A 24,929-nucleotide genomic window follows, 5' to 3' on the forward strand; every position below is an offset into this window, starting at 1 on the left:
TGATTGGCTGAGTTGGTGTCTTGTTTCAGATACTTTATAAATTCCGCTTTGGTCCATGACTCACATTATATATCAGATTTGTTGGACTTGGCCCTCTCTGCAGGGTCATCCCTAAACTTTTTGCCTTTCTCCTAGCCTTTTTACTGACATGGTGTTGGTGGTGTTAGGACTCTGGGCACTTTAACACTGCTGTCCAGTGTAAAGTGTGTGTGCTCTCTGTGGTAAACATGGTAAGATTGGTCTACACTCGTTTGGCCTATTTAATTTACCTGTCAGTCCCTTGTAAAGTGGTATCTCATATACACAGGGCTGGTAAATGAAATGCTTCTGGTGGGCTTGCCACCCACCAAAGTAGCCTTGCAAACCTATCCCAGGCCATTGCAGGGCATGTGCGTGCAGTGTTACTGCCGCTGTGACGTGGCACCTAAAGTGTGTGCCATGTCTGTGACCCCCCTTTACTGCATGTCAGTCAACCCTAAAGTAGGCCCTAGATAGCCCTATGGGCAGGGTGCATTGTAGGTAAAAGATAGGACATGTACCTTAAGTGTGTGACATGTCCTGGTAGTGACAAACAGCAATTTTGGTTTCTCACTACTGTGAGGCTGCCCTTCCATAGGAATGGATTGGGGATTTCCCTGATAAGTGTTTCAGTGGTAATTCCTGATATGAGAGGAGCAGCATTGTCGAGTTTGGTATGTTTGGAATAGTAATAATAAATGATAGTGTGCGCAGATTTCTTATAACTATTCTAGAAATGCCACTTTTAGAAGTTGGCATTTCTGTGTGCTATGTGTCTGCCTGCCTGATGTGAATTGCATGTCTGGCTTTTGAGTGGCAGGTGCTGGTGAGGTGTGTGTGGCTCCAGGAGGGGCAGGCTGAGTCAGCGTTAGGCTGAATGGGACATCTGCATTTGGAGTAGTGGGAGGAGAAGTCCCTGGTCCCTTAATAGGTCTGTGTGTAGCCTGTACGATGCTGATTCATCCCCCCCTGTGGTGTGTCTGATGACGAGCCCCCAACTGACAAAGGGGAAGAGAAGCCTTGTAAACAAAGTGCTCCAATTCCCCCGAGAACCAGTTTAGGCTGGTTCCCCAAGCCCTGTGCCAGGGAAGACAAAGCAAATATGGTCTATACATATAGGGGCTGTTACCCCATGAAGTGGTTGTGCTGTTCTTGTCACTGGGAGTCTGTTGCTGCTGCTGGGCTCCAAGAGGAACCGCCATGAGGGACTGCCTCCCTGCTGGAGGGCTCTGTGTGCTGGCCTGCTTGGGCCCAGCCTTTGCCCCCCTGGACTTTTGGACTCTAGCGCCTTGTGAGCACCTTACTTTTATTCTAAAGAGCGCTAGATCTACTCCCCAGACGAGAGGAGTGTGGGTGGCCTGCAGCGTGCTGCTGCTAAGATTGCTGGAGGGAACCCTGGCGTAGGGATTCCCCCGAGTTCCTCTGATAAGCAGGTGCCCATCCAACGTTGTGTGTATATAAACAGGCACTAATGTTGCAAAGTGAACCAACTCCTCCCCCCTCCCACAGAGATTGCCCTTGATGCTATTGGGTTGTGGGAGTCTCTGTTTATTGTTGCAGTGTTTTTGAGGCACCACATTGTGTAAAGGTGTACAGTTCTATATATTTAATTGCAAAAGGAACAAATGATGGACAGAATGCTGAACAATGCAAACATTCACCCCAGTTACAAAGATCTGGGTTTAATGCATTGTTCTTTTGCTTACCATCCTCTTTGGACCCTGCCATATGCAAATCAGTCTTGACCCTGTGCCTCATGGTAACAGTCCAGCCCGAAATGTCAAGCCAGGTTCTCCTGGATCGGAAACAAGCATTCTGGGACCAGTTTAAGGGCATCACACCATATCAGCCAGGCTAGCTTGAAACCAGTTGCGCAGTGAGCACGTGACCCACATCTGGACATATCCTTCCCACTTAGGGTGACAAAAGCAAAAGGAACCAATGATGGAGGGAATGCTGAACAATTCAAACATTCACCCCCAGTCACAAAGATCTGGGTTCAATCCATCGTTCTTTTGCTCACCACTCCACCCTAGTTTGGACCCAGCCATATGCAAATCAATCTTGACACTTTGCCTCACGGAAACAGTCCAGCCTGAACTGCCACGCCATAGCCTCCCTGGACCTGAAACAAGCATCCTGGGACCAGTTTTGGGGCATCACATCTCATCAGCAAGGCTAGCTTGAATCCAGTGGCGCAGTGAGCACGGAACCCACGTCTGAGCATATCCTTCCCACTTAGGGTGACAAAAGCAAAAGGAACAAATGATGGACGGCATGCTGAAAAATGCAAACACCTCCAGTCACAAAGATCTGGATTTAATCCATCGTTCTTTTGCTTACCATGCCACCCCAGTTTGGACGCAGCCATATGCAATTCAGTCTTGACCCTTTGCCTCATGGGAGCAGTCCAGCCCGAACTGCCAAGCCAGGTCCTGGACCGGAAACAAGTATCCTTGGACCAGTTTCGGGGCATCACCCCTCATTAGCCAGGCTAGTTTGAATCCAGTGTCGCAGTGAGCACGTGACTCACTTCTGGGCAAACCCTACCCACTTAGGCCAACGAAAACAAAAGGAACAAATGATGGACAGAATGCTGAACAATTCAAACATTCACCCCCATCTTGAGAGCCAATACACAGAGATGCTTGGCCTGGTGTGTATGGGCATTAGCACTTTTTTAAGGAAGATGTGGTGTGCCTTTTTCAATCTTGAGAATTATTTTTTCTTTGGTTACTTCGTAGATTATGTTTCTAAATAGGAGGTGATAAGAGGATGATTCACCCTTTCCTTTACACTTGAGTAATTATCATTCTGGGTAAGTGTGATATGTACATTCGGCTTAAAGAAGTTTACTGATTTGTTATGTACCCACCTCACAAAGAGTTGTTGTATTCTTGTCTTGTTTTAGCTGCCGCTTTATTATCCTGATTAAGACCCTGAGGAACTTAGATCAGTAAAGGGGTCGAAACTTTGTTACTCTCTGTGTAGTGAACTCCAAATGAGTTAACTAATGGACTTCAATATATACGTACTCTTCTACATGTTTTTTCACTTTATCCATCCTATCACGTATTGTGCACTTGCCCTCACTTGATCTACTATTCACTGTGCCGGTCACCTGACCACCTTTGGCATATGGACAAGATCTACACAGAGATGCTGTATTATTTTTCGATGTACGTGTACATTAAACTATGTTACAGAACCATCTTTTTGTACTTATTGATGTTTGCCTTCTTTGTGAATATATAGTTATGATTTGGGCAAGTAAAATCATGAGGTTTCCTTATGACAAAGGCACGCGCATGCACCGCTGAGATTGAGCCACTCAACAGATTAGTATAAATGATTGGCTGGAGAGAGACAGGGAGGATCCAGGGTTCCGTACCGATTGGGACCTCCTCGAAAAGACTGGTATATTGTACCTTGTTTATGGTGCTCGGGTCCCTGGAACCTTCTCCCTGCAAATGAAGATAGCATAAATTGATGGAGGAAGGCAACTCATTGGATGAGATGGGAGGCCACGTTAACATAAGGAACACTAATGTGGTTTGGTGTGTTTGGTAATTGCCAATGAAACTAATAGCTGTCCTGTATGCATTTTTATCTTTATAAATAGGGTTCCAGTTCACCTGACAAGTTAAAAAGTGCCAACAAAAACAACTCATGAAAAACACGTACAACCTCTGAAAAAGCTCAGAGTAGAGCTTACCACACTCACTAATAATGGGATTTATAGTCAGGAGTGGCCCAGTGATGAAGCATGCCATCTAGGTAGTTGAGGACATTTCTCCTTTTTAGGGAAAAACTGAGCACCACACCCCAGACTCAAGGAATCGTTCAAAACAGATCTTGTTTTAAAGTTACATAGGGACCAGATACTCGTTTGTGGACACTAGTTATAGGGATGGTATATTTTGGTCCTATTATCCTCTTTACTTTGTATGACAAATTGAAGATAATGTGCTCAGGTTTCAGTGAGAAGTTAGGTGAGTATAGGGGATCGGTCTATCACTTGATCCTAAAAGATGGGGCTCTTCCTGTTAGACAATAGTTTAAGAATGTGTTTTGAACTTACAGGGTGTCAGACCCCAATTGGGGGGCTACAGGGACGGTCGGGGCTACTGGGCTTCAACCATGGAGGTTGAGGTATTTTCTCACTGATGTTCTGGGGCCACTCCTACTTTGGATCTGTAAAGTTGGTAGTAGAAAGGTTCATCTCTATTCCTATGATTCATTCCATCTTTTTCGTCCACTGTGAAAGCATGATTTTCAATGGCCACCCAGTTCTGCTGTCTAGGGAGTAGTTTGTGACTGAAACAGGCCACCAGATGTTCTTTACTCTTGTCATCAAGTTGATTCAACACTGCTCCAATTCCTTTATCTCTGCCAACAGTTTGTACTATGAAGAACTGGCTGTAACCAGGGGCCTTAAATACAGATGCACTGCATAAGTGCTCTCAGCAGGTCCTCAAATGATTTTTGAAACTGCTCAGTACATTCTTGAGCTGTTTGTTGGATGTCGGCTGTCAGTGGGGTAACTATGTTCCCCACAAAGTTCCCATAGTAACCAGTGAGTCTTAAAAAGGCTCTCACCCATTCCTAGATGGGGGGTAGGCTACAGTAGACTGCCCCCATCTTGCATTTGATTTGTTGGCGGTCTCTTTTTCTCTTTGTTTCCTGACGAGCACTTGTTCTATTAGCAACAGGTGGTCCTCCAATTAAGTTTTAAATACCACAATATCGTCCAGGTAGGCCTCAGAATTCTTGTAGCCCTGATAGACCCTAGCTCTCCAGGTGCTAGAAAGTGGTAAACATATTTGTCAGCTCAATGGCCATTACTCTAAAGTGGTATAATCCCTCTGGCATAGAGAATGTAGGCTTTTTCTTGGCACTAAGCGCTAAAAGCTATTTAAAAATAGCCACTGGTCAAATCAAAGGTTCCCAGATAGCTGGCAGCACCCACCTCTTCCACAAGCTCATCAGCTCTAGTGATTGGGCCTGCATCTGTCTTAGTGACTTCATTAAGGGCCTGGTAGCTCACAAAAAACACAAGTCTGGACCAGCCAAGTGAGACCAACATCACTGGGCTGGCCCAAAGACCATGGAAATTCTCAATCATTCCCAATCCCAACATCTTGGCCGGCCATCTTTGCTTTGATGCATTCTTACATTCAGGCAGGTATCCAGTAAGTCTTGTATGTATCAGGCTGACTATCTCCTGTGTTTGTGTCACTGACGCAGAGAGATATCAACCCTTGAGTTAGTGAGAAGACATGGGTCAATTGTTCTGGACCTCTTTATACTCTTTCTGCTGCTTAGGCTTTAGCTCCGGGGCAAGTTGTACCCCATTCATAGAACCATCCTGCACATCATTATGCAGCAGGTTAGGAAGAAGCTCATTGTACTCCTGACTGCAGGAGGTCAGGAAGAGGTTCACTGTCTTTCTCAAACTCCTCTTTCATAACCATGATATTAAGAGCCAGTTCACGTGAAACACCCCCTTTGGATCCCTTGTGGCACCTGTGTTCATCAAATAGTTACCCTGAGAAATCTTCTGCGCTACCTTTTATGGCTTGCTCTGTTTAATATACAAAGCTCTTGAACAAGTGGATTACACCACAAACACCTTCTGACCCTCGTGGTACCCAGTGAGCGACACTTTCTTGTCATACTACACTTTCATCAGCTCTTGGCTTGCCTCAAGGTTGTTCTTCAACTGACTTGTGTATTGTGCCATCAACTTCCTGAGACCAACCACATAGTTCATCACATCCTTCTGTGGTGACTTAGAAATGACTTCCCACCTTTTTCTGAATAAGGTGAGTGGGGCCAGGCTCCACTCACCATACTGGGACTGGAGTTTAATTACAGTAATTTATTTGTAGGTAAGGCAGGAGGAGATCTCACTTCCGCCTGAGGTTCTCTGCTAGCATTCCAGTCAAGCTCTTAACAGTCCTATTGAATCTATCCATCAACCCATTCATCTGGGTGCTATGTTGTGAAAAAGTGGTATGTCACACTATCTCTCATGTATGAGGAGACAAAGCTGGCTCTCTTGGTTGAAAAATATTGTCCAAAGAAATCGAACCTTAGAAAAGCCACATTCGAGAAAGTAGCTTCTTGGAATACCTGGTGGTGTGAGCCACCATAACGAAAATGTACTTCTTATCTGAAACGGACGGGGGTTCAAATGGACCAACAATGTAAGTTCACGCCCTCTCATACAGACCTGGCAGTGGCACTAATGGTGCTTTTGTCTTACCTCATGACTTATCACTTATTTTCACGTGGGACAGGTTCAGCTGAACTTTTGTGTACCTCTGCATATCCCTGGCCAGAAGAATAGTCGGTCCAATCTATCCTGAGCTTTTTCTAATGTCCAATTGTTCTATGTACAGCACATGATGGGACTGTGACAATAGGAAACTCCTGGGCACAAATGAAACCACTAACCTCTTGCTAGCTTCTTGATCAGGATTCATGGCCCACTATAAAGTGGTCTATCCTCCAGGCCAGCATTGTATCTTTCAACCACTGCTTGCTGACATGAAGCTTGACTCCCTTCTATAGTATCGCAAATGTAAAACACTCAATTTGTGCCGTGCAAAATTTCTCTGTCTCACTCCTCCAACAACTGACAACCCCTGCAGCTCTGGCAGTGACCCAGACTTTAGCATCAGGCCTGCTTTGGGTGCGTAATCCTTCTCTTCTTCTGGATGGACTTGACAACCTGTGCCTTCTCAAAGTCTGCATAAAACAGCATTTGTCATGCTTGTTCCAGAGGAATCCATAGGAAGCCAGTGCATGGGTCCATCACTCACACCTGCTTCCAGCATGCTGCACAGTTTCAGAACTGTTGTCTTCTGGGGTGACCTCCCTCCTCATTGCCAAAGTTTGTGTAAAGTTTAGAAAATTTGAGGAAACCAAAATCTGTATGTGTAGAACTATGAATCAATTTCTTTGGGTGCTGAAAAAAAAAGCACTGGGGCCCTTTTGGTGGCTTCATGATGGCATGTCAGGAAGTGGGACATAGTTGCAATGGAGGTCAATAGAACCACCTTTCAGCGATAGAGTATAGACCATCTAACAGAAAAGCATTTAAAAGGTAAGTAACGTATTCTTTTAGAAAGTTTCATACAAATTAGTCAAAGATGACCAAAGTTATTAGCAATCAAAAAATGCTTTTACTATAGACCACGGGTGCTCATAGTATGGCCCGCCGTCAGCGGCCCGGCAAGCCTTCCTTTGCGGACCTTGCAGACATCTTACCTGTGTTTTTTTTAAGAGTGTCAGCAAGCACCACCGGAGTGGAGATGCAGGGGCGCTAAGAAGAGGTCAAATACAACAAAGCCTCATTAACAAGTGAATGGTCTTTTAAAGACCTGTGAAACACTCAGGTGACTGACGCCAAAGGGGGGCTTTGATCTGACAGCTCGGGGATGAGAGTCAGACTTAAGGCCAGCAACATATGTGACCCCAGGCCCAGTGGTGGGACACAAACCCTGTGAAACAGCAAATTCAGGGAGAAAACGAGCTGGCTTTTACATTACACAGGGAGGGGGAAGTGGGGGTCTGTCTCTAGGCTGGTGATGGGGATGTGTAGTGACAGTAAGTGTGCACTGCCTGAGGCACAGAGACAGAACAGACAGATAGAGACGGAGATAGACAGGGACAGACTGACAGATAGAGACAGAGACAGACAGAGGCAGAGTCAGATAGAGACATATAGAGACAGAGACAGCTAGAGGCAGGGGCAGACAGAGCTAGATAGAGGCAGGGGCCGACAGAGCTAGATAGAGGCAGAGACAGGGACAGACTGACAGAGGCACAGACAGATAGAGGCAGGGGCAGACAGAGCTAGATAGAGACAGGGACAGACTGACAGAGGCAGAGACCGATAGAGGCAGAGACAGATAGAGGTAAAGACAGGCAGAGGTAGAGAGCGATAGAGACAGAGATAGAGGCAGTGACAGATAGAGGCAGAGACAGTCAGAGATAGAGACAAACAGAGGCAGAGACCGACAGACAGACAGAGATAGAGACAGGGACAGAGAGACTGAGAGGGAGACAGGGACAGACAGAGACAGGGACAGACGGGCAGAGACAGACAGAGACAGAGAGGCAGAGAGACAGAAAGAACGAGATGGAGAGGGAGACGGAAAGAGGGAGGGAGACAGAGAGAGAGGGAGCCTTAGGGAGACAGAGAGAGGGAGAAAGAGGGAGGGAGACAGAGGGAGGGAGAGGGAGACAGACAGAGTGGGATAGAGGGAGGGAGATAGAAGGAGGGAGATAGAGGGAGGGAGACAGAGAGGGAGGCAGAGAGAGAGGGAGACAGACAGAGGGAGATAGAGGGAGGGAGGGAGATAGAAGGAGGGAGACAGAGAGTGAGGAACACAGAGGGAGACAGACAGAGGGAGCGAGACAGAGGGAGGGAGACAGACAGAGGGAGACAGATAGACGGAGACAGACAGAGGGAGACAGAGGGAGGGAGAGAGGGAGGTAGACAGGGAGGGAGAGAGAGAGAGAGAGAGAGAGAGGGAGGGAGGGAGAGAGAGAGAGATGTGTGTATGCCGGTTCTGGTGGCTCAGTAGACGAATGTGTCCGCTGCAGGGGCCTGTGTTCCTCCTCATGGTCACAGTTTTTTTTTGCTCTAGCCCCGCCCCCCTCCCCACTGACTCTGCCCCCACTGGTGCGGCCCTCGCCTACAAACCACACTGTAAATTTGGCCCTCGAGAGAAAGTTTGTGAGCACCCATGCTATAGACTATCCTAAGGATAACTACTGAATCACTTAGTGGTCACAAATGTCTTCTATTTCTGCCAAAGTTCCTTTTGAATTGCCAGTCCATTCATGTAAAGGCAGTATTGTAGAATTCGCAGCTAGAATGCGTTCAAGTCCGAGGGCTAAAATGCGATGACACTATTTGTCTAGTTTAAATGCTGGAAGATTGAAGGACTGTTTGTAGGCCGGAAGAATTGCCATCCTTAGAAGCTGCTACTTGCAAATAAGTCTGAGTTTTATTCACAAAATTCCTGTGAACATTACTATTTTCAAATAGACTTTTTTATGCCACAGTAGTGCATGTTACTTTTGTTGATTCACTGGATATCTAAAATACATTTAAAGATATTTTATTTCACTTAAATTGAAATAGGTGCAAAACAAACGGTACGAGGCTATTCTAAAACGTTTGCATTGTCAACTGAATAAAGTTCAATTGAGTAATCGACAGCGGAAATGGAACATTCAGCAAATGCAAAAAACAGCAGCAGAACTGAAGAAATGCCTTGGCATGACAGAGTAACATTCAAGAAGGCTTCAATAAACATTGTGCGTAAATGTTATATTTCTCACCAGTGAAATAGAAATAAGTTACTAGGAAACAACATGTTTAATCTTATCTAAAAGACGTATTTAACTTGTGTGAAGTTTTCATAGTATTTTGGGGTGTCCATCTCCCTTGGCAACAGATGAGAGATAATAAACCTGTTAATTGTAAGACAGCATGTACTGAAAATATTTAGCTTTTAGTTTTGGTTATTGCTTATTTGCATCAAGAAAATTCCTTCCTTCCTACTTTAGTACAGGTAATATAATGTATTATACCAGAAAATCGATCACTCTTCAGCTGCAAGCTTCTTGAATAACAACTTACATTTATACCATCTCCACTTCATGTTTGTAATGGGGAAATCTAAGATAACCCCACTATCCAATCAGTTACAAAATACACATAACACATAGCAAATGCTCTGGACCTGTAGAATACACACTCTGTATATATCTAATATGTTGAAGCAGATTTATGACAAGAAATACCCGTAATAAATATTCACAAGAACAGTTATAATTTGCAATACTGTTAATATCATAATAAGTTTGACAACAAAAATGTTTTAATTGTAGATTCACTTGTTCATGGTCTAGACAAGGTGCTAGCAGGGGTGTTGTGATATTACTGCAATTACGGTTCACGAGGTGGACGTATGCATCCTTCCTTTGTGGGCACATATGACCTCCTCGGGGACAAACATGTTATTTCTTGAAGTTGTATTCCACGCTCTGTGGCGGTTCGCCAACCGTGGATTTCTCAGCAACGTTTCTGTTCATGCTGAGGATCTGCAGCTACCGGACGCTGTGGTCGCTGGTGTTGTTGCATTTTGAATAAATACCCATGACTTAAATACGATTGTCTCTAGTAAAAGAGAGAGGGACCCCACAACCAAAGGGATGGAGTACCACAATGGACTTCCGTCAAACAAATATTCCCTTTGGGACACCTTACTGTTGGAACATATATTCTCAGGACACATGAACAAAAACAACAATACTAACGTGATACTGTACTAGCGAAGCAGAATGTAAAAACATACAAAATTATGAGAATATACTGAACAGTTTATTCATATTACAATATATTACAAAATAATTTTAAGGGGGGACAGACAATTAAAATAAGGAAACACTCAAATTCCTATTGATAAAAAGGAGGTACCAAACAGAAAATCAATTCAACAAAGCGTCAGAATTGTGTTCAATTAGTATAGAACACAATCCTCCTTTCTCTTTTACATCGACGCGTTTCGGCGGACCTTCTAATAAAGCAACCTTCATCAGGCATACATATAATGTCTTCCCAGTTAGTTCTGTAATTTAAAAAAAAAATTGTTTTAAAAAATGTATATACACAATGAACATGCAATAAAGCACAACTCATAATTGCATTGCCTCAAGTGTTATCTAGAAGTATCACAAAGCATTTATTCACATAACAAAATACAAAATTTACAGCATTTAATCAGCACAAACAAATTTTCATAACATTGACAGAGAACAATACATTAGAATGACAAGGATATCCCTGATATTCCTTACTTAGAGGACACATCACTCTCAATATATCTAACCTTTCTCTAGGGTTATATACATCACCAGGGTACTTATTCTCTCTAAGTGCTCCCCTCTAGAGCTTCATAAATAATCACTTATTGTTAAGCATATTTACATTGAGGAGCATATTTACATTATGCCCCATTTCATTTTTAAACATGAGCCTAATACTAGTCATAAGGGCCCACTGATAAAATCTGATAACAGAGGCAGAACTACCTCTTTCACATTCTAAGAGGAATATAAATTAGTTGATCCTGGTAGGTAATTCACTGAGGTGAACGAACAGGACCACCCTATCGATAAAGAACTTATACCATGTTTTCTACGGTCACATACCTCACGTACTAGTTCTCAAAATTGATACTTCGGGGTAGATACCTCCTATGTCCTTCAAGTGCCTCTCGTCCTGCGAGAAGGAACGCCTCAAAACCGGCAATCTATGATTACAAAGATAGATGCATAAAGGCATGTAATGTATATACAGCCCAAACGCGTTTAAGTTATTAAAACGCTACATGAACACCAACATATGCAAAAGTAGACCCACCTTGCATGGTGCTTATTTTTACAATATGATTAAAATCCAGGATCGATATCTCTGGTTATACAGCACTGAGCTAATGACGATTCCAGTAAATACTGCAAGATAAGAACAGTAACCCATGAGTCGAGGGTGCATACATGCCTCCTTTGGCACAGTCATTCCTTAATAGAAGTAAACATACACTCACATCTTTAAAATATACTATCTCCTAGACACGCGGTAAACATAATAAACCTCCGTTAGGCTTCTTTTTAATCAGGCACACTTATAGGCGGTGGCACACAGCAGCTACGTGATGGCGGTTCCTTCGTATGTCCTATTTCTTGATAGAATACCACCTAAAACGCCAAGAGACGGACACACTTAGGAGTCAAATCCATGCCTACAACACGACCGGCATAAAGCAACACCCGCAGCTATTATTACCGTAATTGTCAAATCGCCGGCGTCCCGCGTGTAATAAGTCTTCAGCCTGCAGACTTGGAAACCAAAAGACAGACCGGCTGTCCTTTAAATACTCATAAAAACCGCGGTAGACCGTCGCAACTGCGGATATCCGGATCTCTCTCGATCTCATACTTCCTGTTTCTAGTCAAGTCATCGGAGTAGAAATAGGACTATCCAAGTTCCATATGTCATACTCCAGCAAGTTTCTAATTTATTCAAATATGGAGTTTATATGATAGCTAGAAATCGAGTACTCATCAGATTTGCAATTCCACCATGATAACGGATGCCGCTTCTAAATTACACATCGCGCAATGCTAAGACTAGGTATTGCAAGCCGAATACGTTTATCCATCTACAAACGCGTCATATAGTGATCGCATTCAGATACAATGTATGTGTAAATGCCCTAAGCGTAGGCCACACGGCAAACACATATGCAGTAACATATCCATTTGTGTAGGAGGTATTAAAAAAAGCACTCATTATGCGGCCCAATATTACGCGTTCGTGTTATATATTACGCGTTCATGTTATATATACCAAACACATCCACAACGATTATCTATCCATAGAATTAATGCCCACTGTTAGGATATCACAAAAAACACACCACTATAGCCGCATCAAGCTATGAACGTTAGTGTAATGTGAGCCCACACCTCACCAGGCGCAACACAAGTGATGGTCAGGTTAAAATACCTCAATATTTAATCCATATGTACAAATGTATTCATCACTTCATTTTAAATTTATTGGTAACGAAGATTTTTTGGATTTTTAAGAACATTCATGTGAATATTTTACTTCATATTCATACTTGTTTTGTAATTTTTTCATTTGCCCAATGCATTTCAAGCATATAGCCCTTCATCAGGGGACTTCTTTATATCTGAAAACAGTATCATAAGCAATTATCAGTACTCTACATATATATAACACGAGCGCATTCACTATCTCATAATAGTCCATAATTCACATCTCATAAATTCGATATTTGTTTGTCAAATGCTATTAGTTGAGCCTGCCTTGTTCAGCGTTTATATGGACTGTTGTTTATGTGCACGGGTTTACCTTATATCCCAGTATTATGTTGGATTTGTGTATTCACCGTGAGAATCTCATCAACATGATGTTTACACTGACCTTTTAACTTCTGTGGAGGTTCTCGTTGTACTGTCTAATGAATAAATGTCGGTATTAAGTTTTGGAATAAAAAGACATCCTTGGGATATATGTAAAGGTTCACTAACTGTGTAAAAAACATCCGTACTGCTCTTACCTTTTCTTTGTTCAGGTACGCCCTTTCCATACTCCTCGCTACCGTCGGCGTGCGACGCTCTCTACCTGACGTCTCTATGGTCTCTACTCTATGTACCAGTGTAAGTCACGTGGGTGGTGTAATGGACATCGAAGAGGTTCCAACTCCCTAGTTCTATGTTTGGAGAGCGTACTCCGTTTCTATAGCAACCAATATTCAAGTAACTTTATTGATACTAGTCGGGTATATTCCGTGTTTCTCAGGCGGCAGAGTCTGAATGTTACATGACCTACGTAAGGAGGTAATACCATCACTTAAAATGTATCGGTGTCTCTATGTTTATAAATGGGGCTGAATTACGTCTCTGTGAGTGTGTGAACACAACATATACAAAACTACTACGTATACCATATCATGTTCGTGCACATACCTTTCATAAAAATTCAAAATAAATTTTGATCAAATCCAATAACAATGTTACAACTGGAAAACAATGTTCAGATCTGGTTTCGTCCATCAGTCTCATAAGAAACAGTTTCTACCTCACTAAGATCTTTTGTAGATAAATTAATCACTGGTAATCGGCTGGATGCCAATAGCGTTTGCTCCGGGTGCTGATGTATTCCTGTTGAGGAGGTGCCCGGTTGTACTGTTGCTGGTGACCACGATTGTATTGGCCCCTCCCTTGATTCCCATTGAATCTTTGGGCTCTCCTCGGGCGTGACTCTAAAAAATGACCCTGATCGCGCATATTTCTCCCGGAGTTCTCGCTGCCCTGACCACCCTCATCTTCGCTACTAGAGCCAGATGACTCAGAGAAGGTGACTTGCTTTCTACCTCCTCTGGAGTAAATTTGTTTATTTTGTGGTCTCTCCCAGTTTCCATCGTTTCTAATTTGGTAATAGTTCTCTTTTAAGTAGGGATATACTCTTTCCTCAGAAAAATGCTCAATATCTTTCTTCAGTTTATTTGTTTTTTTGTTAAGTAGATTGTCACTGTACCCTTCCACATCTCTATTAATATCCTCAAGTTTTCTTTTTGCCTCTTCTAATGCAGGGCAGTTCTTAAGTTCAGCCTCTAATTGGTCTATTGCATCTTTCTCTATAATAATAAGATGTTGAGCAGTTTCAATTAATACGATTGTCTCCACCTTGTACTTCAACATCTTGGCAACGATTGGGATGTTGCTTTCGCACCCACAGACCCGCAATTTTTCGGCTCATCAGGCAGAGCACCGTCTTGCTTCTTCTGGCTACCTTGGATCTATTTCCCCGTGGGATCTTCTCAGCCGGCTGCTTTCCTGTCAGTGGCACCCCCGTAGGAAGTCCCAGGACGCAGTTTGGGAACACGCCACCCACCAGGAAGTCTCAACGTGCCTCCCGACTGCCAACACACACCCCCCCTTCATTGCATCAAGAGGTTGCATTTTGGATCTTCCCTATTTCAGCGCTGTACTGTGCTTCTCTACGTTGCAGCAGGGCACACAACACTTTTAGGCAGGAGCCTTTTGCAAATGTGTACCCTCTCAGTGTCAGGTACCAATTTCTGTAACTACAGCAGCCTCTACAATCTCCACACAGGTACTGTCATTTTACTTACCTTGCTCTTCACTTTGCATCTTATTCTACAGGTCAAGCACTTAACCCAGGCACTATTATTCATTTCATTCCTAAAAGGAATCACTTTTACTATATTTTACTGCTTAACTTACATTTGTGTATAATTGTGACTATAAACCAAGGCAAAGCAAACCACACTTCCTCCACCTTTTTTGCAGTCCACAGGCAAACCAAGTGTTAAATGGCATCAATGAATCAACATTTTTGATAATTATTCGGTAGCAATCGATGACATATGTTTTTCACCTACACGTAAAGCAGCTTTTCTTTATAGTTGCATTGGCCTCGCTGCACAAAAGGTTTTTTGACAATTTGCTTCATGCACCCCAAGTAGGGTCAGGTGATGAACTGGGATCCCTTTCAGAAAGCATTAGCTCGTTTAAACAAATACTATGACGAAGAGCCAAGCATCATGCTCAAGCGTTACAACTTCTTTAAAAGAAAACAAAATGTTGACGAAACAGTGGAGGAGTACATGGCAGAACTGAGAATACTTGCATTCACGTGTGAATTTTTAACAAATGCAGACATTTCCATTAGAGATCAATTTATCTTTGCATTTTTTTCTCACAAAATTCAGGAAAGATTACTGAGTTGCAGGAATCCCACCTCATCAGAGACCTTTGACATAGCCAAAGCAATAAAACGCTCTATGATTTCTTTCAAGGCTATCCATGAAGGACAATCTGTTAATTCACTTGTCTCTCAGCCTGAAGCCTCTATTAATGTGATTTCCACCTTTAGCAGTCCTGGAAGATCTGCACTTAAAAAGACTAACATGTTACAGATGTGGTTCTAAATTACATATTGGCTACTCTCCTAATTGGCCATCCATTGGCATGAAGTGCACATCATGCAAACAATTTGGTAATTTTCAGGCTGTATGCAGAAGTACCAGAAGACCAATAAAAATGCATGCTCAGAAAAACTCAGTAATGTTGTATTGACAATCGAGTGCAATATGACAAGCAATATAGGTACAGCTAAGGGTCCCTGGTGTCAAGTTTTGATAGCTGGTGTACCATTTCAAGTCATCGCTGATTCTGGTTCACCCATAACAATTTTGTCTGACATTTAATTTCAGGAGGAATAGCATGGTTCTATACCACTAACTCTGACAGATGTTAACCCTAAGGCTTTTGGGGAAACAGAGATTGATATGCTTGGTTATTTCAAATCTAAATTAATATGCCTCGGGCGTCATGCCTTTACCAAAATGTATGTTTCAGTTAAAGGCAGGAACATCGTTGGCTGGCAGGGTCTAGCTAAAATGGTAATTTACCTAAAACCAGGTTCAGACAATCCTATCGTCCTTGATGACTTACCTCAAGGTTACATAGCTGATGATGCATACAATGTGGATACTATATCTATTGCTAACTCTTAATTTTCAGATGTTTCTTCAGACGTCAAGAACATTGTCAACTAATTTCCAATGGTTTTTATTAATAAAGTTGGCACTGTTTTAGGATTTGAACATCAAATCAGACTCAGACTCAAACCTGATGCCCAACCTGTTGCACACAAAGTTCAACCCTTACCCCTTAGTGTCAGGGATGATCTCAAAAACGTTCTATGCAACCTTTGTTCTGAGGGGATCATTGCCCCATGTGATTCTTCTCCTTGGGTTTCTCCCAGCGTCGTACGAGAAAAATCTGGAGAGGTGAGACTCTGTGCCGACTTGCGCTCCTTGAACAGGAACAACATCATAAACTGTCATCCCCACTCTAAGATCCACAACCTTTTGGCTGGCCTGGGCGGGTCCAAGTATTTTCCCTCATTGATTTACGCTCTGCATACCATCAGATTCCCCTTAGCATTGATTCCCAAGAACTCACAGCTTTTGTCACCCCTTTTTGTGGCATTCAAGAATCTCAGGCTCCCGTTTGGCTTTGCCTCCGCTGCTAGCATGTTCCAGAAGCTCATGGACACACTTAAAAAAAATATTCCTGGAGTCCAGGCTTACCAGGATGATATGCTGGTTCATGCTAGCAGTCGCGAGACACATAACATCACTTTGTCCAAGGTCCTTTCCAAGTTGTCCACAGCTGGCATGACCATTAGACATGACAAATCCAAGTTTGGCGTTCAAGATCTGTACTTCCTAGGACACACACTATCTCCAGAAGGTAGTAGGCCCAAATTGTCATTAATGCTGTGAGTGATGCATCACCACCCAAGGACAAGGATGCATTACCCTCTTTCCTTGGTTTATCCGAGTACTATGCCCTTTTCACGCATGGCTATGCCCAAATTGTGGAACCCCTTCGAGCTTTGCTTAGAAAAGGTGCCAAATTCATATGGAATGATGAGTTGCAAGATACCTTTAACCAAGTTAAAGTCATCATTGAGCGAGCTCCTGCATTACAACCTTTTCAGGATGAATGCAAATGCTTTTTGAATGTGCATGCAAGATTGTCTGGGTTGGGTGCATGCTTGGTCAATGGGTTGGAGGCAAAGACGATTGCTTTCGCTTCCAGAACACCGCAACCCACAGAAACACATTACAGCACCATCGAAAGAGAGGTACTTTGATGTGTCTGGGCTATATATATATAAGTTTAGATCTTAAATTTAGGGGCGTGAATTTGACATTTTTATTGATCACAAACCACTGGTATACATTCTCACTGGTGCCGGTCCCAATAAGGCCTCTGCAAGGCTGGCACGCTTGCTCTCTACCTTACAAGAGAATCATTTCGTGATAAAGCATCTTCATGGTGGTAAGAATTACGGAGCAGTATGTTTATCTCGCATGTCTTTAGAATGTGAAGAGCATGAGAATGACAGGAATGTCTGAGTGTGTGTTGGTAGCTAAAGATGCGGTCAAGGAATGCTTTCCCATTTCTGAGAACACATGGAGAGAAGAATATGCCAAGGACCACAACCTTAATAGGGTCCAAGAATTTATCATGAAGGAAGTGGCCAGAAAGTAGGACACTTTCTGGTGAAATGAGGAATTTTGCTTTTGTGTCCAATGAATTGTCAATTGCATGCGTCATGACTTGGTCATTCCTCCTGAACGTTTACGCATGAAGATTATTCAGATAGCTCATCAGTGTCACCTTGATATCTCTAAAACTTGTCAACGCATTAAGGAATTTTATTGGTGGCCTTCCATGGAGGTTCAAGTGAACTATTGAGAGTTGTGCAGAATGCCTTCTTCCTGACAAGAGATGGAAAACTTTACAAACTCCTTTACATCCTCCTATTGGCCCTTGGGATAAAGTTGGTCTAGATTTTTCTGGTCCTTATGAGTTGTTACCTGCCCACAACAAATTCTTATTCCTTATGGTAGAATATTTTTCAAAGTGGATGTTCTAATGGTTTTGTGATGGTCCCACTACTGATAATGGCATTAGGTTTTTAAGAACAGATCTTCAGTGTGGAGGGAGCTCCTAAATCACTTGTCACAGACAACGGAACTCATTTTATTTCCCAACGCATACTTAGATTTTTAGAACATCATGATATTCAACACCTCAAAGTGGCTCTTTATTCACCCTCCTCCAATGTTCTAGCGGAGAGGGGTAACAGATTGATTAAGGAGGATGTACAAACTGCAATTTCATCAGGTTTAAATGTGCTAGACTAATTGAAGGCTAAGGTATGGTCTTATAACACCACTCCCCATTGCACCACTGGAGTTGCACCCTTCACCTTACTTAGAAGAAGGAGAGTACACTCTAACAAGTGTCCAATGTGGCTATCCAGCAGGGTTGATTGTAAGCCAGAGTCTTTGGATGTCATTAAAGCTAGGGTCAAAACTAATCAAGATGCCATGAAGTGTCATTTTGATTCTAACAGATATTTTAGTACTGAATCGCTCAAACCTGGTGATTGGATCTTAATAAAAAATCCTAAGAAAGTAATAAAAGGCACTTCCAGATTTTCTTTACCCGTGCAAGTTAGTCATGTGAGTAGAGGTTCAGCTCTTCTAGCAAACAGAGGATGGTGGAACAAGTGGAATCTGGTCCTCCTCACTAACGCCTAAGCTGACATCATCATGAATCATCCTGCTTTAAATGCAGATTACATACAGTCTCATAGTTGGTTACAGGATACGTTGGCTTCCATGCCGCCCGTGGATTCCACTTTGTCCGCTCCTGTCCCTTCCTCCTCACATGAGACACACAGCCCTTTTACTTCTACATGTGAAATGACATGTTACAAAAGTAGTGTTCACTTGAGATTACCTGACAAACGCAAGGATTATATCCTAAGCTAACATGTTTATTTCTTTCTTTTACAGGTTGTTACTATTACATGTGCTTTTCTTTATTGCATTTTAATATTTCTTATGTTTTACCTTAGCTGGTCTTTCTCTCTTGTTTTGTTTTGCCTTCCTTCATCTGTTAAGAAGACATTTTTGTGATATTTCTGCAATTACGGTTCACGAGGTGGGCACATGCAGCCTTCCATTGTGGGCGCATGCGACCTCCACAGGGACAAACATGTTATTTCTTGAAATTGTATTCCAAGCTCTGTGGCGGTTCGCCAACTGTGTATTTCTCAGCAACGTTTCTGTTCGTGCTGAGGATCTGCAGCTGCCAGACGCTGTGGTCGTGGGAGTTGTTGCATTTTGAATAAATACGCTTTACTGTAATACGATTGTCTCCACCTCGTACTTCAACAAGTATGTGAAAATGTTATAATATGGAGGGGGTGATTTTAATTTTAGATTATGCCCTATTTCTAATGATTGTGATTGTGGCCCAGGTGACAATGAATCTTGTAACCACTCACATTTTGAACACAATCCTTTTGGTGATAAAGTGAACAGGCTGATGGTGACCCATGCCCTTATACTTAGTATATACCTGGCTTCTAATGAAGACTTCAAGAAGGTAACATACACGGGCAGGGGAAAAGGGTCCCTGATCAACGACATCACAATATCTAAGGTATGGAAGGTACACAAGTTTTATATCACAAAGAGCCCTATGAGTGACAATAACCTGCTGGCACTAAGGGGGTCATTAGGATGGCGGGTGGACTTAGTCCGCCCGCCATCCCATCGGTGAATGGGACCGCCCGCCATAAGGGCGGGGGTCCCGTGGGGGGCATTAGGATGCGCCCGCCACTGTGGCAGGCGCATCCTGCATGTTTTGCATTGTGGTGGGCGGTGCAGTCGGGCCTACCCGGCACAATGCTAAACATGCTTGTGACGCATTTGCATTAACAAAGCGGCAGGCACCGCGCGGTGCCTGACGCTTTGTTTATGCAAATGCGGTGTGCACCCCCCACCCCTCCTTCACTTTGGGGGCCCGCAGGGGGCCTCCAAAGTGAAGACCGCATGTCTTTCCTTGGCGGCGGCTGAGCTATTAATGGAATCCCAACCACACCGAACCCCAAGATGCAAAAGATTGTGCTGCAAATCATGCTCACAAGCACATAGCAGACTTTTACAAGCAGTTAAAAGCTCACTAAGCGGTTTGGCGGAAATCCAAACCTGTTGGAAACTTTATAAGGGAGCCATTATGACATGGAAAGAGAAGGTTAGAAGGGAGGTTTAGGAGCAACCAATTCTGGCAGGTAGTGAATGCACCTTTTTTTGCAAATAGCCCTCTCACCACTATATGTGACCATCCCAGAGCACATTTGGGTCAATCATTTTACTAATGTATATGACTTCCATAATCCTGCGTGCAACGACTGCACACTCTGAAGAAGGCAACTAGCTTAGGGAACAATCATCAGCAAACAATTTCTCTCAAGGATAGCTGCTGTGTAAAGATGTTGGAACAGCAAAGCATCAGGTCTGATAGGGTCCCATTTGATCTCTTTAAGAACAACTTGGCACTTTTAGCTCCGATCTCGGTGAATGTGCTCTATAGTGGGATTCGTGCTGGCCCTCCCAAATCCTGGTCCAGAGCAATCATTGTCCCTATTTTTAAAATGGGTGGGAATGGGTGACCCTCGATGCTATCACCAAATATCTTTAAAAGACTCTACAGCTAAGTTATTGGGTAGAGTACTGCTGAAACAACTAGAGAATTTGGCAAACAAGACGGGTATCCTAACAGCTCAGTATGGATTCAAACAGGGATTAGGGACAAAAGACCAGTGTCTGAATCTCCACCTACTAATCAGTAAATATGTGTTTGCCAAAGAAGGGTGTCTTTTTTTGGGGGGGCTTTGTGGACTTTAGCGCAGCATTTGACAATGTTATAAGGGGCATGTTGTGGAGCATGTTAGTGAAATAGGGTGCTGATCCAAAGATTGTCCACTTACTTTCTCAGATCCACGAGGGTGTGGAAGGTAGTGTTAGGTTTGGGCCAAACGGTGAATGCACATCACTTATACAGATAAGAGGGGTTAGACAGGGGTGCGTGTTGGTCCAGTTTCTTTTTGGCTTCTATATTAATGATTTTGACAGTTATCTGATTGAGTTAAACACTAATCTTCCTAGCTCAGGGACTTCAATGTTACCAGTACTGATGTATGCTGATGATTGTGTTCTCATGGCAAAAATGGGGCACGGACTCCAGAGTTTGTTAGATGGATTATGTGGCTTTTATGTCTGAGCTGGGTTTATCAACTAACAAAGTAAAATCTTTGGCCTTGGTGACCACCTTTTGAGCAGGATTGCTCCCTTCCCTAATGATGGCACTGCACTTTACTTACCTGTGAGTCCCATTTCACAATACGAGCTCTTAGAAGCATTTGATTAGCATGAGGACAATGCAATTCAAACATACCATACCCTCGCTCTTTCAATTTGCTGCCAAGTTAGGGTCCATGGTACTTGACACTGTTATTGAAATCTACAAAGCTAGATCTATATCGATTGTCTCCTATGGCACACTGGTATGGAGGCACACTGATCATTCACACCTGCAGGTTACAAAAAACTGTTTCTTGCGAAGACTGCTGTCTCTTACTAACAGGGTCCCGACTCAAACAAGCCATGAGGAACTAGGGCTCCAGTAATAAGGTGATATCATAAGGCTAGCGCCAACTATGCTGTTGCTTTCAGTCTGGTGCAGGCCTGAAGCTGTACTTAGCCAAGCAGTAATTACTGACTACTCAAGATTGTCACTGGTTCACAATATTAGATGGCTGATGTATGTAAAAAATGATCTGCGGGCTATTGGTAGGATGCATCTGTGCAAAAACCCACAGATCATCAATCAATCAACCAAAACCTCAGTGACAAGTGAAATATTAATCTTTATAGTAGGGAAAAGAGTGGCAATGGAACTGAGGAAGAAGTCAGTTGAAGGCTATCTCCTGTTGTTCACACCCCCAATATGGAACCATATCTAGTCAAGGTGCCACGTTACCAGAGGTTTTATTTGATAAGATTTAGACTTGGTATGGTTCACTATTTGGTATCTTACCTCTCAGATGTTTATACCAAGATCTTATTCCATGCTCATGTAACTCAATAATGTCCCAATCTCGGTTGCACCTGTTCTTTTTCTATGAGCTTTATAAAGACTTTAGAATGCACATTCTAAGACCCTTACTGAGGAATCTTAACATAAGGGAGTGCAAGGCAGAACTGAAGTATCTTTAGTTGCTCCAAAACAACATGATCTGTCACACAATTTATAGATGTATTGCCTCTAGTAAAATAGCACAGGCTAGTCTGGAAATGAACAGCAATATGTCCTTAGCATATGTACTTAGTTAATAGGAGATTTGATTGGTGGCCTAGTCTTTATTGCTGCTTTGGGATTTTTTTATATATTATATTTTATGTTATATTTTTATCATTATTGATGGTATGTTGCGCACAGACCACCTAAATAAAGTAGGAGGAAGGGTCGCTATTATTTATAAGAAAGATCTAAAAGGAAAATTCTCTCCCACCCCCATTCCAATATGTGACTATCTTGAGTTCTCATTGGAACTTTACCATACATTTATGTACTCAGGGATATTGGTATATCGCCCACCTGGTCTCCCCTCCACGTTCATACAAGCACTGCCCGATATAGTAGCATAAGAAAGCTTACAAAAGACTAACTTCATATTCCTAAGTGATCTTAATCTACACTTTGAAGACACTAGTTGCACAAATGCACAAAACCAAACACATGACTTAGAGGCCATTTAGTTAACCCAGAAAGTGAAGATGTCCACTCACAAAAAGGGTAATCTTCTCAAATACTTTCAAATATCTCTAATCTAATAGTATGTAATCCTATCTCACTTTGTTTGTCAGACCCCTCTATGATTCCCTTCTATCTTGAGAGAGAAAGAAATAAACGTATCCAGAGCCAGCAACCCAGTTTAGACCGAAGCTAGTCGAAATTAGCTGGCAATGACTCGGAAATCACTTTTAGTTCTTTCCCCATGTTGAATGGAGATATAACCAAAATATACTCCACATTTGTAGATTGGATAGAAAACTCATTAGATCTCAAAATTCCTAAGAGATTACAGAAAAGCAGTCACACACAGGCGCATATTCCTTGGTTCAAAAATGACCTCAAAATCCTTCAAAAGGAATGTAAAAGAAAAGAAAGTGGAGAAAACACTACAATGCAGTCAGTAAACAAAAGTACAGGGACAGCGTAACATTTTTTCACTCTTCTATAAGGAAGGCTAGAGCCTCCTTTCTTTGTACTAAGATTGATAATGCTGCCAACTCCGCAAAGGAGCTTTTCACAATCATTAATTAATTCTTGATGCCATCCATAAGGTAGATAGGCCCCTAAAGCCTCTAAGGCCAGATGTAACGAGCTAGCTAGGGACTTTGTGGAAAAGGTTAATAAAATCTGTGCCACTTTGCCGAAAGGCCTAGATTACAATATTGGTGTCAAAAGGCAAATTAACGCACCAGGTAGGGAAGGTAAAGGAGAGTTTTTCAACCTCCCCAAAGATTAGAGCAGAAGACATCGAAAGCCTAGTTATCTCTATCAAATCAGGATCTCTGTTGAACCCGGCTCCTTTCAATATCCTCTTGAAAGTTTGAAAACTCATTTGTTCAGTCCTAGCCATTCTGCCATAAATTCTCTCTTCAGAATGGCATAGTGCGCCCGGCATGGGAACATGCCACGTTGGAACCTCTCTTAAAGAAACCCTCACTAGACCCTAACCGGCCAGAAAATTACAGATCTATTTCCCTGCTCCCAGGTATTAGCAAAATTGTAGAGAACATTTTCAATCAAAATCTCTCCTTATACCTGGAGGAAAAGGGTACAATTCACCCTACTCAAAGTGGTTTCAGAACAGGAAACAGCACATAAACCACTTTGGCTGTGACTGCTGAACGTAAACAAATCTTAGATTCAGGAGGCTCAGCAGCAGTCCAATGTCTAGGTTTCAGTGCCGCTTCCGACATGGTTTCCCACCAAGTACTTATTAGATTAGAAGAAGCAGGAATTAAGGGTACCACTCTCAAGTGGCTGACCTTATTCTTAAGTAACAGAAGTTTACAAGTGATTGAAGAAACGTTCCATTCAGACCCCCTGACCTTGGAATATGGTGTACCACAGGGCTTGTCACTAAACCCCACTGTAATAAAGGATTCTGGATCGTTATGATAATTTTTCCTTTATTGAAGTAGAAGAGCATGCATCCAGCTTCAAGCATGAAATGTAACCGTCTACCTCTTACAAAAAATACATTCTTTCATGATATTACAACATTCTCAAAGTGACATATACAAAGCTCTACAAGTGCATCATAAGGAATGTTAATGATGGAAACTCTAAGAATGCAAACACAAAACATCCCCCTTTCTTTGGACACAAAAAAAAAAAAAAAAAAAAAAAAAAAAAAATTCAACTTATGATACTATTTATTGCTAATAATATATTCTTCCAACCAAGAAGGCACCACCTTTCTTCATGAATGACGAAGAGAATCAGGCCCATCATTCTGAGAGGTAGAAGAAGTGGTTGCTGAGGTAGAAGAAGCGGTTTCTTCTATGGAAATAGTAGTGTCTCCTTGAGAAATGTTCTCTGAAGAAGCACCAACATCTTCATTATTTGACACTTCCAAGTTGCCATTTAGGCTTTTGCTGGAAAGAGTGTCCCCAGAAGCATCTGCATCTAAATCCTCAGGCTTCCAATTGTGGTTGACAAGATTGGGTTGACACTTAGCAACTCTATTCAAGCTCCAAACTCTACCATCACTGACTTTGACAGCATTAAGTAGGACTACAATTACCTGAAAAGGTTCTGAA

General features: G+C 42.6%; 1 protein-coding gene across 2 annotated transcripts in view; it reads left to right on the top strand.

The window, feature by feature from the left end:
* The window catches only part of CCDC122 (coiled-coil domain containing 122), a 221,979-nt gene extending 202,585 nt beyond the window's left edge, over positions 1 to 19,394 (top strand). For both annotated transcript variants that reach the window (XM_078657302.1, XM_078657303.1), the window contains one exon: positions 9,179 to 19,394. In XM_078657302.1, coding sequence (XP_078513428.1) covers positions 9,179 to 9,328 — 150 coding nt within the window. In that variant the 3' untranslated portion in view covers positions 9,329 to 19,394. The remainder of the gene's footprint in view (positions 1 to 9,178) is intronic.
* The last annotated feature ends 5,535 nt before the right edge of the window (positions 19,395 to 24,929 follow it).

Source organism: Lissotriton helveticus, chromosome 8 (assembly GCF_964261635.1).
Source record: "Lissotriton helveticus chromosome 8, aLisHel1.1, whole genome shotgun sequence".
In the NCBI taxonomy this organism is placed as follows: Eukaryota; Metazoa; Chordata; class Amphibia; order Caudata; family Salamandridae; genus Lissotriton; species Lissotriton helveticus.